This window comes from Dipteris shenzhenensis, chromosome 10 (genome assembly GCF_047967505.1).
Source record: "Dipteris shenzhenensis isolate YYH24624 ecotype China chromosome 10, Dip_SZ_1.0, whole genome shotgun sequence".
NCBI classification, from domain to species: Eukaryota; Viridiplantae; Streptophyta; class Polypodiopsida; order Gleicheniales; family Dipteridaceae; genus Dipteris; species Dipteris shenzhenensis.
The window spans coordinates 19,466,298-19,482,935 of NC_141605.1; the positions used below are offsets into that span (position 1 = coordinate 19,466,298).

Sequence of the window (16,638 nt, forward strand, 5' to 3'; positions counted from 1 at the left end):
TAGACCCCTTGGGATGGCTGATTTAAAAAAACACAAAAGGTGAAGGTCATGTGAACCATGACACCCAAGTGACATGTCAACAATTTGTTGGCAGTATGAACCTTACTCCTCATAATGGTGAGGGCTTTGTGGGTGCCAATTCGAAATGTCTATATATTTTTTGTAAAGCTTTTGGATCCCAAATCAACCATGGTAGACATGGGTATACATATGCCACAAAAGGCCCAGCTCCTAGGATGCTGCGAGAGAAGGGTTGTAAAGAGAATTTTGAAGGGGCCTCTTTCGGGAATCTTCAGATTCCAATGGGATTCCATTGTTCAATAAAAGACAGGGGGAGTAGAAACTCCAAAGGTGGCAAGGAATCCAACCTTTTTTAGCTAGAAGGAAGTTTGACTTGAATTATTTTGCATACCCCTCTATGATTTACTTCTTATCCTATTGGTCCCCATCCAAGGTAGGGATAATAAAGAAGTTAAATTCAATGTTTGGATTTATTTTAGAGGGAGGTGATGAGACTAATACAAGGATAGTAAACGTAACACAATAACACAAAGCAACTATAGATGCACTTCATAGATGCACAAAATAGCGAGCGCGTCTATAGGCACTGTTCGAATGGAGAAATTATGGGCACGTCTAATAGTGCGTCTATTAGTGCGTATATTAGCGCATCTAATACTGCATCTAATAGCATGTTTATTACCACATCTATCAGCACATTTGCACTGTGATTTAGATGCAGATTTAGACACAAAACAGAGAATACAGAAAGTGAGATTTTGGGGCAGCCTGATAAGTGTACATCACTGCTTTCCAAACATTGCCCATGATTACCAAAGCACGTAATTTTAACAAAAATATCAATGCTTTTTTGCAAACCCATGCCACATATGCAAAAATTAAGTGAGGTGAGGAGAATGAGACAATATGTAAAATAGTTTTGTCAATATCAATGATGGTTCAATCTCATCCTCAATGAGATCAACCCTTGCCAAACTATCTACTTCAAAATCCAAACCAGTGATGAGATCCATAAATACATTCAACCCACTACTACTTGTGCTACTCATGTGCTCATCGAAATTAGCATCACGAATGGTAGGCTCGTCCTCACGGGTAATGGCCTCAATATCTGCATCTCATATCTCATGATCATCCTCCTCTCTCGTATCACGGTCATCATCACCTCCATGGCCATGATGATCCTCCATACACTCCATATTAGTAAATGAACCATACATCACTTTGGAACGTAACATAATAGGTATGACATGCCACCACCTATTATTATCCACCATTGGTTGATAGACAACCTAATTCAAACACAAATACAATCATATTATTTTCCTTGCATTGAAGGTATCAAATATTTAAAAGTGAGTATTTTTATATGTGTGTACAATATCTGTTCACATTGTTATGGTAGTACTAGTGTGTCCTTCTAACTTTGCCAAAACTTTGTGGAGTCAATAGTTACAAAGCCACTTGCATGGCATTTGATTGTTGCATTAGGGCCTCTTTCCACCACATCCTTAAACCACTTTACATCCAAAACATACACAAAGAAGCGTCGAAAATCAAGCTTAATAATATCTTGGATTATGCCACAATAATCATCCATGGCTCCATTGGCTCCCTCAAAGCTAGCAATGATGCTACAATCTTGTGTGTTTCTCTTATCATCAATCCGTTGTGTTCAAAAATGCTTGCCCTCACACCATATAGCATTGAACATAGTACAATACACCAAGATAAAATCAATTAAATAAGCAATCTAAATTATTGAAAGCTCCTAACTTATGCATAACATTCTATATACCGACCTTGCTCATGCATCCCCTAGCATACTCCCATTCTTCCATTGTGATATGCATCCCATCGTCTCTCTCTACTCTCTCCATTTTGTCAAGTAGCCAATCCACATGAATATTCTTTGGAAGTGCTCTTAGATACTAAGGGTATGGCACACGAGATCTGTGGTGTGTACGAAAGAGAGCCCTTTCTTCTTGTCTTCTTGCCTTTGCATCCTTGTATATTGTCACCCATCTTTTCATCACATCATTATTAAGCATGCAATAGAGGTTGATATTATTAAGCAAATCCGTGTCTATTACTTTGTTGCGTCCTTTCCCTTGAGGCACAATAGAGGTCATCCTTAGGTCTTCATCATCTCTCCATAGTCATGGGAGAGAGATATCCACATCAACAAGAAACTCAAAAATATATACAACTGATTCTTGTACCAACCAACCCTCGGCCATGCTACCTTTGGGTCTTGCATTTTGTCTCACAAAACCCTTCAAGGTCTTCATGAAGCGCTCAAGGAAGAACAACCATCGTGCATGTATAGTACCACATATAGCAATCTTATCCACCAAATGCACTATGAGACGTAGTTGGCTTGTGATAATAGAACATGGAAATGTCTCTTCCACTAAACAAACCACCTCCACTGACATAACTTGAGCATTCTCAAGCATGGTGGGATCTATTTCCTTTGAGCTCACATACCACGCAATATTAGCAATATGAACACCTTGCATCCTGTAAAGTACCTCACAAGCTCGCCCATCTTGTAAATACAATATTCATATTTTGTATCCTGTAAAGTACCTCACAAGCTCGCCCATCTTGTAAATACAATCCTTCACATCCTTCGATGCACTACAAGAAATGCTAGTAGGTAGTATGAATTGAACACACGAGGAATGGTAGATTAGTTGCTTCTAATTCACTCACAAATTTGGAAGGAAAAAAATATTATGCACATAAAATACTTACTTGGAGCATCTTGTGCCAATCATGAGATTTCAAGCCATATAATTGCTCTACACCTTTTTTGTTGCTCTTTGTGAAGGCCCCCTTCAAACACCTCATGCATCCAGTGGGAGTACGAATGGTAGTGATAGCATGCTTCACTGCCACCATCTCTAGCTTTGATGACCTCCACGGTGCACGAGGTAAAAAAACATGCCCATTTGGTCTCTCTTGTGGCCAAGCTTCATGCATTCTCCCTATGGTGTGTAGATCCTCCCTTGTGCTTGCGGAATCTCGTGTCCCATTCAAATGTTCCCAAATGGTAGACACCACATTCTTGAAGATATGCATGGGATCAAGCAAGTGATTGATCTTGAGGTGGGACCAATATGATAAACGATAAAAGATGGAGTATCTAAACAAAAGCTGGTGTTAGCGGGCAATCTTTATTTCCAACCAATATAGCACACAATAGTTACAAACCCTTACTGGCTCATGCCAAGTGGTGGAGTCGTGGAACCATCCCAAATTCTCATCTAATCTTCTGCAGTGAGTGATTGTGGAGGGACTTCATTCCAAGGAGTGACATATCTAGGATGATCAGGTGGGAGAAATCGATGGTGATTCTCATAGATGACCTTATTCAATGCGTCTGCCCTGAGGCAACTAGTGAAGGACCATAAACAGGACATGCATGGTAACTCGATGTAGTGAGACCTGAACAATAGATGCAATTAAGAGTTGAAGGTGGGTTTAGGGTGCCACATCAGTTGCCTGCTCATAATTAAAAGTGCAATGCTTACCTGAACACTCACCATAGCCTGGGAAGTCATCCACGGCTTTGTAGTTAAAGTCTCATGACGAGGGGGACCTGCTCACATCATGCACCTCGATACCTCTCCAAAGTATCTCTAGCTCGTCAATCAAAGGCTCCAAATAAACATCAGGATTTTTGACTTTATGTTTTCATGGAATTAGAAGGGATAACATAACATGTCCTTTCTTAATAGCCATAGAGGGTGGAAGATTATAATTCACCAATATTACTAGCCATACATTGTAAGAGGTGCTTTTGAGACCAAACAGGTTCACACCGTCCATACCCAATCCAAGTCTCAAGCTCCTAGGTTCTTCCTTGAAGCTTGGCCATGTGTCTTCAATATGATTCCATGCAGGAGTGTATACGGGAGTTCTCCACTTACCATCAGTTGATCGATGGGAGGAATGCCATGACATGAGCTCTGCAATGGATTTGCACTTGAACATATGTTGGATGCGAGGGATTATGGGAAAATGTCACAGAACCTGATGAGGCACATCCAAAGTTTTGAGATCTGTTCTATATCTTGCCTCTCCACAAGTAGGACACTCTCTTGCATCCTTATGTGGTCCACGAAACAGAACACAATCATTGGCACATGCATGGATGCGCTTGTAATCTAATCCTCCAAGAGAGGTCACATGTTGCCTTGCCATATCTCTTGAGGTTGGTAATTTATTCTCCCTTGGAAGCATTTTACACAATAGCCTGCACATGAAGACCATAAATGAGGAAAAGCATTCGAGTAATCGACCCACTAGCATAATTCACCATGTTTGCAAAATAGACTTTAAAGCTTACTTGAGTAATGCATTCAAACTTGCATTGCTCCATCCATAGATGGTCTACAAGTTTAGTAACTCAAGGGAGGTACGTAGAATAGAGAATGTGCACCCCTCAAACAGTGGAGTCAATGTTGCAGTAAATTGATCATCCTGGTCCATGCTATCATCCCTCCCTTTGGATTGATGGACATATAAATCCTGCACCATATCATCAAACACCTCCTCCTCCACGACCTCATGAGGTAATGGCGGAGGGCTACTATCACCATCACTCCATGCATCTGTAACGGTCCCTCCTAAAGATCCCACCTCATATCGCCAATGCTTCGCCTCCTCACAACGAGCATAGGGTAACATATGCAACCGTGGCACTGTATCCTGTATCAAATTAAAACGGGATCATAACTCAAACACATGAATACCCATAAGTCTCTCAATCAACCTTAACTCTTTAACACTTAGCATATTTACAGTTGCATCCCATTCTCCATACTTTGAGATGTGATTGAGTGTAATTCTGCATGCACAATACATGTTTCCTTGACATCGATCACACATACATTTGATTTTTTGCTCCAACCATATTTCGTGATGGTGGATACGGAGGGATTCATCCTCACTGGAGGATACGGAGGGATTCATCCTCACTGGAGCTACTTGTTGAAGATGAAGACATCCTACAAATAAACAACCTAAAAAATTTGCTCTTGCATGAGTTGTAAATGTTAAAAAATCTATGGTGCATCTGTACTGTGGTGCACGTCTATAGGCGCATCTAAAACGTACACGGTGATAGATGCGCATTTAGATGTGTGTTTTCTTGCATAGGACTCCGATCCCATAGGCACACACACACACACACATCAATTTGCCCCTTCATCTTTGATATTTGTAGAGCCCCGAGGCAAGTCGCAGACATGTGCATCCGGGGAATTTCGATGTGGACCATGCATGACTATCCAAGATTTGGGGAGTGCGCAGGTACATGCTTTTGCATGCCTATTGATACCTTTATAATTCTATTGTGGTGTGATCTATGCATGTCTAATGACCTATGTGTCCATCCATATATGTAGGTAAAACACAAGGGTACCATGATTTTCCTATTTGTGGCCATAGTTTGAATGTGCGAACTCCAAGCATCCACTATGGCAACCTTGGCTTGGTCAAAGTCCTCCTTGACTCCTAAGTAGAAGGAGATCCCACCTAGGGTATAATTGATATCTTGAGCCATATGTCCTATTTATAAATTTAACATTGCCTATTCAAAAACTCTCTTTTTTCTATCCATGCAAAATGAAACATTCTTGCATGAGATGACAACTGTATCCGATGGCCTATGTGCTACAACCTTGTGCACGTTTTTTGCTTTGGAGTGTTTGTGCATACAAAATCGCTATGTAGAGAATGCCATTTCCCATTTCCCAGGTCATGGACAGATGAAATGTGCCGGCTTGCTATAGCTATCTACGATGAGAAAGTAGGTGCTGCAACTCAATTTGCCATTTGGGCAAAAGATCTTAAAGACAAGGAGCTCAAATTGAAGAAGGCCAAGACGAACCTGACTGCGAGGAAAAGGAGCCTAAAGGGAGGAATCAGCCCCCTTCAGGATAGGATCAAGAAGGTTTGAGCCTGCAACCAAGAAGCTCAAATCAAGAAAAGAGAAAGCGGCATGAAGGAAAGGGCCGAGCCCCTGTAGGAAGGAACCAGCCCCATTCTAAAAAGGAGCAAGGAGGGCCGAGCCTGCAATCAAGGAGCTCAACAAGGAGTCCTTGAGATGTAATATGAAGTAAGGGAGTCTTTGAGATTGTAATCTATGTAATCTGTGTGTAATCTATTGAATTGTTAATCTTCTCCAGAGTTTACTTAGGCAATGTTTTCTTAGCTAAGTGACTAGATAGTGTCCTTTGATCCACACCAGCGCGGTGATAATAATGAGATGAAAGATTTTGATTTGACATGTAATGTGAGACAAAATATTTCGATTAGATCACTAATGTGAGACTGAAAGATTTTGATTAGTGAACTATTGTACCATGAAAGATTTTGATTAGACAACTAATGTGAGATGAAAGATTTATATTAGACTAAAGAATGAGAAGGTCGGGCTCAATGAACTCTCTCCCTATTTAAGTGCAGTGCAGACACAACTAAGAGCCCATTACAAAATCTAGCCCCAAAACTCTGTACACCGATCCACCTATTGCGACGAATCTATGGCATACCCAAAAGACTTTGGAATGCTTTTGTTCTATTTGAAATTGATGTTGGATGGCATCCTCGTAGAAATAGGCCTAGAGAAGGAGGAAAATAGTTGCAAGGAGGACATGCTTTGGTGGTGGGTGTATTACTTGGAGTTGGCACAGATGGTGATTATTAATTTCCCTGGCTATTATTTTTTATGCTCCTTTAAGGTACTTGTCAAGCTCATGATGTAGGTTTCTTTTGGCAGGACATGATAGAGGCTCAAAGATATATAGAGCGCAAAGAGGAGGATGAAGAGGACCCCCAGCGAAAGGAGCAGTTATTATGGGCGTATAAGTCAGCAAAGTCAAGCAAGCAGTGTGTAATCTGAGTGTGTGAAGAGGTTTACTATTGTGCAGTAGACTGACCTCTAAAGCTAGGATGTCCTTTCTATTTAGAGAAACTCTCATAATTTTATGCCAAAACGTTGTCATTGTAGCAATGACTTCCACACTTAGGCTATCTCTCCTTTTCTTGCATTCTGTTGAAGCCCACTGACTTCTTGGATCGGGATGATCATGCATTGCTTCTGTTCTACATTCAACCACTGGAGCCACGTTGGTCCTTCTGATTGACAACGTCTTCGATGTTGTGCGCCCAAGCCATTTCTCCTTTGTTTCAAGGGACACCAACATCGCTAATGTCGCCCTCTTTGAAGTTACTTGATCTAAGCTGTTCACCCCTTTCACTTTCTGTGGGCCATTTCTCAGGTTAGAGAGCATCGCCTCTTGGACATGTATCTCCCGAGGTGTTGGTAGGGTTGTTACTCTACGAACTTTAGGGTGCATGCTAAAGCTTGTGAAGACTCGAGACTGGTAATCACCTAACTGGCCTAATGTTGCTGCCTTGAATGCTCCCACCAATCGTGACACCATAGCTCGTGTTCTTTACTCCGATGGCAATGATCGAATGCATGCATCTGCAACCACTTCTTGATGCTACTCTACAAGGAGTCTTCTTTGTTCTTGTTATTTCTCCCTTTGCAGATGTTGTAAAAGTGTCTTCCATTGCCGATTCGATACTATGCCAGCGCTTTCCTTGACCCGCACTCTATTCTTTGTGCCTTGACCTGGATTTTTGGCTTTCTTGTCTCGTAGCCTCTATCTGCTTCTCTTGCAAGCCATGGCGAACTACATGTTGCCATTGACGCCATGGCCACGATCAGTCCAGAATACACCCAGAGAAGCTAGCTGGTGAGGGAAGCAAAGAATAGAAGACAACTTACCTGAAAGAAGACAATGGCAAACTAAAGTTTGCACAAGGCCACGTCGAGGTGCGTGCAGGTTGTAGGGTGTTTGCAGGGTGGAGGTAGGTTGTAGGTACTTAATCTTCCAAGATTTGATGGGTGAGAGGTGTGAAAATTCAAAATTTGCGGGAGTAGCAAAATTTCAAGTGCCAATTTTTCTCGCTCCGACGACACATGTCAGCAGAGTGGATATCCCAAACAAGTGTAATGTGGCCTAAGATGCTTCAAAACACAAATAGGCCGAAGGGCACGCTATCGAGTTTGGTTCTATGTATTATTAAATGCAATGAACTTTGGCATGCTTATGAGCCATATAGCAAGCAAGTGCATGGAAAACGAAACAATTCAAATTTATAAATAGTGTTGAATTTATTAAAATATCTTTGCACATGCACAAATTGCACATTTCTAACCTCTTCCATTTTAGGGTGAATCTAGATACCAATACCAACAACTATCAATGTTTTAAGACCACCATGTACTAGTCCCAATAGTTTGGATTTCAAATTTTCAATCTGTTTTGGTTTTCAACAAATCAAAAGAAAGTTATGGAGCGTGCCCTCAAATGGGTATGCATCACTTTAGCACAACATTGGAGGCCCATTAGCCCATGCATAATGATCTCATTTAGGCGTGTCCTTGGGTTGAGGAGAAGCTCACGTAGTGTACTTTAGAATGATTACTTGGTTGCATGTATGTATAGGATAAAATTTTGATGTTTTTGAATAAATTGCTATATCCTATAGCACTTGTAATGCTTTAATGGTCTCGTTCCAAATCCTTATCCCATAATTTTTTACTCTCATGTTCAAGTTTGGAATGTGTACTACAACTTAAAGACAAAGTTTACCAAATTCCATTGAGCAATGCATAAGTTATGGGTCATGCAAGATACCCATATACAGAAAAGTCCCTAAACCTCACCAAAAATGGCTACACCCAAGCAAAGAATGACCTGTCTAGCCTTGTCATGAGTAGATGTTGAGATCTTATATAATACATATAGTTCTCCAAAGGAAACTATATGTGACCTTTGTAATTGTTGACTCATGGATTCAAGATTGAAAATTGTACCTTTGATGTGAACAGTTGAGAGGCGAGAGGGGCGAGGGAAAGGAAACTCCTATATCACGTGCATTGAAGGGGTATCATTACAACCCCTTATCTAAAAAATTCAAGACTTTAAAATATCCCCCTTTTTTTCATACAAACTTAAATTTAAAAACCCTTTGATTATGAACGCTTTACTAGCAAGATATTAAATGTTCTTTAATTCAAGGGCGTCTGAAATTTCAAGTGACATGACCAATCCCATTGTTGTTAAATAACCCATATTAACATGTTTAGAAATGAGTTGCATGGTTATAAAATGACACTGCAAAAGAAAAAAAACTTGGTAAAAGAAGCTCTTAGGATACTTTTTGTAGAACTTTAGAAGAATTAAGAGAGGTGAAATTGTGTAGATTAATATGGGATGGTGAATAGCTACAATGATGTTGACAAAGTGAAAATTTCAATGAAATGCCAAAGGAGATGTGACAACCTCACCCTTACCCTTAAATCACGTTGAGGTTATCCTTCTATCATTGCATTCATAGATAGACAACCCAAAAATAACTCTTAGACATTTGCCTTTCACAATCCCCGTAGATAGATAACCCAAAAACGTCTTTTAGACATTCCAAGATCCCCATAGATACATAACCCAAAAACAACTCTTAGACATTTGACTTTCACGATCCCCCTACATAGAAAAGACATTTAACTTTGGCATGCCAATAAAGAGAGATTTGACTCTAAGAGGAGGAGGAAGCAAAGGTGATGTAGAAACGATAAGGGAAGATTCATAGGAGAAATCCCTGTATATTTCAATGATTGTATTATCTATATATAGAGATAGAGATGAGAATGAATATGAAATGGAAGGCGACAACATGGACTCATTCTTCTCCTTTCCTAGTCCCCTCCATGGCTCTCGCTATGGCTATGGCTATGGCGTCCTCCTCCTCGTCTCTTTGCTTTGCGTCTCCCTCTCCTCCCTCTTTCTCTCCTTCCTCCACTTCTACCTCTGGCGCCCTTCCTCCCTTCGTCGCTCCCTCCTCCAACAGCACCTCCCCGTCCTCCCCTACACTCCCTTCCTCGGCTCCCTCCCCAACATCAAACGCCTCGACGCCCTTGCCCAGCTCTCTGACCTCCCCTCCCCCTCTCACCACTCCCTCCTCCTCCCGCGCATCCTCCCTTTCCACCACAAGCTCTTCTCCCAATTCGCAGGTAATTTACTCCTCCTACCCACGCTGTTTTTGCTCTCTCCATTGCCTCTGGATCGCTTTTGGGCTCTATACACTATTCCGAGGTTGATGACTCCTGACTTCCCATTCCTTTGCTTATTCTAGCTGACACTTTCGTATTCTGGTGGGGGACTGAACCCACTCTCGTTGCTGGGAATCCCGAGGACGTCAAAAGTCTCCTATCTGCCGACGTGAAGCACTTCCAGAGACCTCATTCCTCCACGGAGTCCATTCAAAGGTTGATCGGCCATGGCCTTCTTCTCGCGAATGGTGAAGATTGGCACAATCAACGCAACATCCTTCGTCCTGCGTTCTTTGTCGAAAAACTCAAGGTTAGCTTCGCTATTGCGTACGCTTCCTTAGATAGCTTCAATACTGTCTAACCAAATGTCTGTTACGAAGCTAAGACCAACTTTCTCTAGTTTCTAAGCGCTACGTGTTACCCACAGGAAATGGTTGCGGACATGTCCACCAGTGCACTAGAAATGGTTCGATCCTGGGAGAAGCAGATAGACAAACGTGGAGGGAACTCGGCTGAGGTTGAAGTTGCACAGGACATCAAGAATGCCACGGCGGACATTATTGCTCGCACATCCTTCGGCTCCAGCTATGAAAAAGGGAAAACTGTGTTTGAAAACCAAGTGCTCCTTCTTCATCTCTTGTCAAAACTTCGTATTTGGAATACTTTGATTCCAGGGTATCGGTATGTCTCTCGACCACGAACAAGCTTAGCTTGAATCTTGTTAATCTATTAGTCCTAGCTCGTTTTTGTCATGAAGAACTTCAAACCAATGCCCGGACGTTATGTGACAGGTTTCTACCTACTGCCCAGAATCGCGAGTGCATAAAACTGGAGAGAAGCATCAACGAAGATTTTCGTGACATAGTGGAGTCGCGCCGCAAGTCTGTTTCTCATGATGGTGGTGCCTTATCGTATGGGAAGGATCTCTTGGGTTTGATGCTAGCTGCACCGGATCAAGAGCCGAAGCACAACACCAGCAGCAAAGGCCTTACCACCCAGGAGGTCATAGACGAATGCAAGACTTTCTTTTTTGCCGGACGCGAGACGACTTCAAATCTACTGTCATGGACCATGGTATTGCTAGCTCTCAACCAGGACTGGCAAGAGCAAGCCCGCCAGGAAGTGCTGGAAATTTGTGGAAAGCAAGCAGAACCCAAAGCAGACCAGCTCAACAAATTGAAAATCGTAACGCTTTCCTGCCCTTTTACTCCACTCATCATATAGTAGACTAAGCTATGGGACTCGAAAGTGTTTATCTATTTCTGTGTGTGCCACATGCTGCCCTAAGCTTATCATCATGGGTAGTAAGCTCAGATCCCCAGCGTAATAATATATGCTCTCGGGGTTGATTGATGTACAGATGGGGATGATTTTGAACGAGTCCTTGCGGCTGTACCCACCGGTTCCAGCTTTTGGCCATCGCGTTTCAATTCCAAATCAAGGAAACTTCAAGCTAGGGGATCGCATCCTACCTTCAGGGACGGGGTTCATGATTCCATGTATATATATTCACAGGCGCAAAGATTTATGGGGCAATGATGCAGACGAATTCAGGCCAGAGAGGTTCAGCAATGGAATTTCCAAGGCATGCAAGCATGCTTACGGGTTTCTGCCATTTGGGTCAGGGCCGCGTAGTTGCATAGGGAAGATTTTCGCTGTGATGGAAGCGAAGGTGATACTGGTGTCGATTTTGCAGCGATTCAAGTTTGAGCTCTCCCCAAACTACAGACACGCTCCAGTACATGCCGCTACCATGAGGCCCAAGCATGGAGTACAACTCATTCTTCACTCACTCTAGAATCTTTTCCCACACACACATGCATTGGTCGAAGGTGTCATTGGCAATGCATTCCCACCTATGTTGAATGTTTGAGGGTAGGGTGTGTGGCATGCCTACAATCCTACACCTTTAGTCATTAGATCTCACTAGTGCTTGTTAAGGACTCGTGCATTTCTCCAAAATGCACACTTACGGTAAAGGTATCATATACAAGTTCTAAGAGGTATGTCAATTTTTAAAAAATTCAAAAGGGGGTATATTTATTGGTGACGTAGAAACTTACAAAACAATAATTACAAGACTCAAAGGTTAGTCCAAAAAACAAAACAAAGGCTCACAAAGTAAAGGAAAAACACCCAATTTCATTTTTGCTTCATCAAGTGTTGTTATTACTGCTACTGGAAGGTTTCATGGATATCCCTAAGCGAATTCCAAGTGTCCTTTGTGGCCAGGATATTGTCACATGTTGAGGCTACATCCTTTTTAATATTTTTAATAATCTTTTCATTGAATCCACCACATTCCTTTATAGTTTTCTCCCAAGCTTGAAGACAACAACCATGAGATGTCAAAAGTAGAGCATCAATAAAAACCTTAATAGACACCATGGCATTTCTTTGTAACCAAGTAAATCATAAAACTAAGCGTCAACTCTGACCAATTTCCCTACAATTAAGGTTGAACATCCCTTAACAAGGTCATTATGTAATTAAAAGGTCTATATCTTCTCACATGACAAACCTTCTGCCACATAGCTTTAGAATTTTTGCAATTAAGGAAATGGTGAGGTAAGTCTTTCGAGGCTCTGAGGCATCTATGGCAAGTCTATCGCATAAGAATGGGACCTTTCCAATTGTATTCACTCTACTATTTGTCCAAACTACCTAGCATGATTGCTTCTTTGGCAAGTTCTTTTCCTATATTCTACTAAAAATTATTTTATTGAGTTTTTCCTCACCCATTTCTTGGTAAGAGCTTCATAAATTCAATTCAAAGAGGAAAAAAAAGGAATTGGAGTAAACCCTATCCAATAAAATTATCTAAGGTTGTTAACAGATCTACCACCTCACAAGGCATTAATTGATAGAACGTTGCACAAGAAAATTGAAAGCCAAAAAAATAAAAAGAGTATATTAATTCATAGCTCAAAAAGTGCTTGTATGTACATATAGCACAAAGCCAAGCCACGTCCTATGGCTTCAAATACAAAAAATAAGAGGAGTGTATATACAAGAGAGACACGAAGCCAAGCCAGTGGTTTTAAGTACAAAAAAGAGTAGCTAGCACTACTTCTACAACTAATCTAAGTTCTCCGCATCCTCGCTCCCTTCTGTGCCTCCTTCTTCCTCATCTTCTTTTGCAGGGCCCTGTAAACGAAGGACAACATGTATCAATGTATGAAAAATCAAATCTTTACTTATAATATTGACATTATTTAATTACTTTCTCATAATTTTGGTAGCTGACCATTACATTTTAGTAATACCCACTCCTCAATCAATTTCACGTAGGTTATAAAAGTCCTAGCTTACACAACAAGACAAAGCACCTACAGACGTACACACAGATGCGTTTCCATAACTTTTAAAAAAACTTACAGGTGTGTTTATTTGCACATCTATTGGCGCATCTATATAACAAACAGACGTGCAAATAGACGCTCTGCTAAAACAGAGAGACGCGTATATAGATGTGTCTATAAAATTGCAAATAGACGTCCTCTTAAACATAGAGACATGTACATAAATGCATATATAGACGCGTTTATAGATGCATCTATAGACGCGCAAATAGGTGCTCTTTTGAATAGAGAGATGCGCATATAGATGCGTTTATAGACGCTCTACATAATATTATTTGTTAATAAAGGTAGAATTTTGTGTGCTTGAATGGAATGTTGTGTATGCTATGTAGTTACAAGAATCCCATTTTCACATTGTGCAATTCAACTCTTACAACCAACCGCATTTTAATTAGCACTCTTGCAAGCACGTCTATAGCCGACGATTATAACTCCGAATAAAACATTACAACTCCAAAACGTTTAGTTCACAAAGCATTAATTAATAGAATGTTGCATAAGAAAATTGAAAGCTAAAAAAATAAAAAGAGTATATTAATTCATAGCTCAAAAAGTGCTTGTATGTACATATAGCACGAAGCCAAGCCACATCCTATGGCTTCAAGTACAAAAAATAAGAGGAGTGTATATCCAAAAGAGACACGAAGCCAAGCCAGTGGCTTTAAGTACAAAAAAGAGTAGCTAGTACTACTTCTACAACTAATCTAAGTTCTCCGCATCCTCGCTCCCTTCTGTGCCTCCTTCTTCCTCATCTTCTTCTGTAGGGCCCTGTAAACGAGGGACAACATGTATCAATGTATGAAAAATCAAATCTTTACTTATAATATTGACATTATTTAATTACTTTCAAATACCGAGAGGGGCGCTTCAGTAGCCCAAATATACTGCTCCTCAGTAATCAACCCGTCATCATAGAAGTACCTCCATGTATCTCCTCTACGATGGTGATGGTGGTAGGCTATCTCGATAGGAGTAGTGTACCTGCCCATGATATCAAGCTGCAAGATGACACAATTTGCGGAGGAGTTAGGACAAAGAAACAACCTCCTAATAAACTACATAAACAATATAATTTGAGATCGATACTTACAAATTGGGCCTCCCATGATTCAACACCCCTGCTCCAAAATGCATGCTTTCATATTGCTCCATTTGGATCCTTCGTGCCTCCATATGCTACAGACTGGGGTCCACCTTCGCTGCTTTCATTGCTTTCTTCCACTCACGCTTGTGAGCGATGTGGGGCAGGCCCCTTGGTGGTTGACCTCCCTCGAGCCTGGCAATCTCCTGCCTCTTAAGCGAAGATCTTTTATTGCTAAGTATCGTAACAATCTTTGACTTGGCCCATTTATCTGTGAACTAAACATTGGGGGATTGGGATACCTAGAGCGAACAGCAATGAGGGTCTCATCAGCCAACCTTTTTTGGATGGTCTTTGTAGTGAATAAAGCAATCTATGTAGCTGTTAGCAATTACAGAGTGCATGAAGGCCATGATGTCCTTCCCCTGTGCATCCATCAAGATGCCTCCTGTTTGAGTGATGTCATAGTAGATCGTATCATCACCCTCTGGCAGGTCTGCATCATCTGAATCATCCCCGTCCCCACCACTTCCTCTCCCAAAGCATTGTGCCATGCATCCCCCACCGCTCTCCTTGCTACTACGCCTGCTACCGTGTTGAGTCGAGCTATAGTATGCTGGCCACTCATAGCTGGAGAAGCGACTCTCGACTGTACGGGACTACACAGACCACTCGTAGCTAGAGAACCGAGTCTCGACTGCACGGGAGTACACCGATGGCTCTGCGAGGCAGCAGGGCCTCCTGACGGCATGGGGGAAGGGGCTCAGCTCTGTAGCCAGCTGAGCTGTCTCAACTCCACTGGGGTAATCTCAGCTGGTGTGGGGTTGGGGTGGTTTGGAGTTTGTAGTGCCGACTCCTGGGGGTTGTTTAAAGTACCCGTCATGTAGCCGTATAACTCCCCAAGACTGGGAGGATGCCCCAAAAGGTTATATAACTCCTGAAAGATGGTCTCCCGAAGATCAGGTGAGGCTAAAGAGCTTCTTGGTCACATGATGAACTAAAGAAAAGAAAAAAAGAAGATTACTAATGAATTGAAAAAAAGAAGAAAAAAGAGAGAAAAAGAGAGGAGAAAAGAGAGGAAAATAGAGGAAAAGAGGAGAGAGAAAAATAGAGAAAAAGAGAGGAAAAGAGAGGAGAAAAAGAGAGGAAAAGTGGGGATAAAAGAGAGAAAAATAGAGGAAATGAGAGGAGGAAAAAAGAGAGAAAAAGAGAGGAGATAAGAGAGGAAAATTACCACAAAAAGAGAAGAAAAGAGAGGATAAAAGAGAGGATGAAAAAGAGAGAAAAGCTGAGGATAAAATAGAGAAAAAGAGAGAAGGAAAGAGAGGAGAAAGGAGAGGAGAAGAGAGGAGAAAAAGAGAGGAAAAGTGGGGATAAAAGAGAGAAAAAGAGAGAAGGAAAGAGAGGAGAAAAGAGAGGAAAATAGAGGAAAAGAGAGGAGAAAAAAAGAGAGGAAAAGAGAGGAAAAGAGAGGAGAAAAAGAGAGGAAAAGTGGGGATAAAAGAGAGGAGAAAGGAGAGGAAAAGAGAGGAGAAAAAGAGAGAAAAAGTGGGGATAAAAGAGAGAAAATTAGAGGAAAAGAGAGGAGAAAAAAAGAGAGAAAAAGAGAGGAGATAAGAGAGGAAAATTACCACGAAAAGAAAAGGAAAGAGAGGATAAAAGAGAAAGGAAAAAGAGAGAAAAGGTGAGGATAAAAGAGAGAAAAAGAGAGAAGGAAAGAGAGGAGAAAGGAGAGGAGAAAGGAGAGGAAAAGACAGGAAGTGTGTGAGTGTATGTGTGCTAGAAGGTTCTAGTTAGGTGTGTCAGGTTGGTGTGATGAGTGAGTGATCATAGGAGGTGATTGATTGAGATAATCAAGGAGATGATTGTGGATTTGGGATCTACCTACATGGAGGCGGTTGCCTATATATGTAACCACTCTATGAATGAACAACTACATTTTGTGTCTCATTGTTCCTACATGGACTTACACATGGTATCGGAGCCACTCAGCCTCCATGAGCCTCCTTGAGTTCTCTTCTTTGAGCCTCCTT

At 41.4% G+C, this 16,638-nt stretch overlaps 1 protein-coding gene across 1 annotated transcript; it reads left to right on the plus strand.

Moving 5' to 3' along the window:
• Positions 1-9,785: 9,785 nt before the first annotated feature.
• LOC147897519 (cytochrome P450 709B1-like) lies at positions 9,786-12,061 on the plus strand. Its single transcript, XM_087380930.1, has 5 exons — positions 9,786-10,123; positions 10,246-10,472; positions 10,590-10,843; positions 10,954-11,347; positions 11,523-12,061. The coding sequence occupies exons 1-5, from the start codon at positions 9,787-9,789 to the stop codon at positions 11,958-11,960; spliced, it is 1,650 nt and encodes a 549-aa protein (XP_087237056.1). The 5' UTR covers position 9,786; the 3' UTR covers positions 11,961-12,061.
• The last annotated feature ends 4,577 nt before the right edge of the window (positions 12,062-16,638 follow it).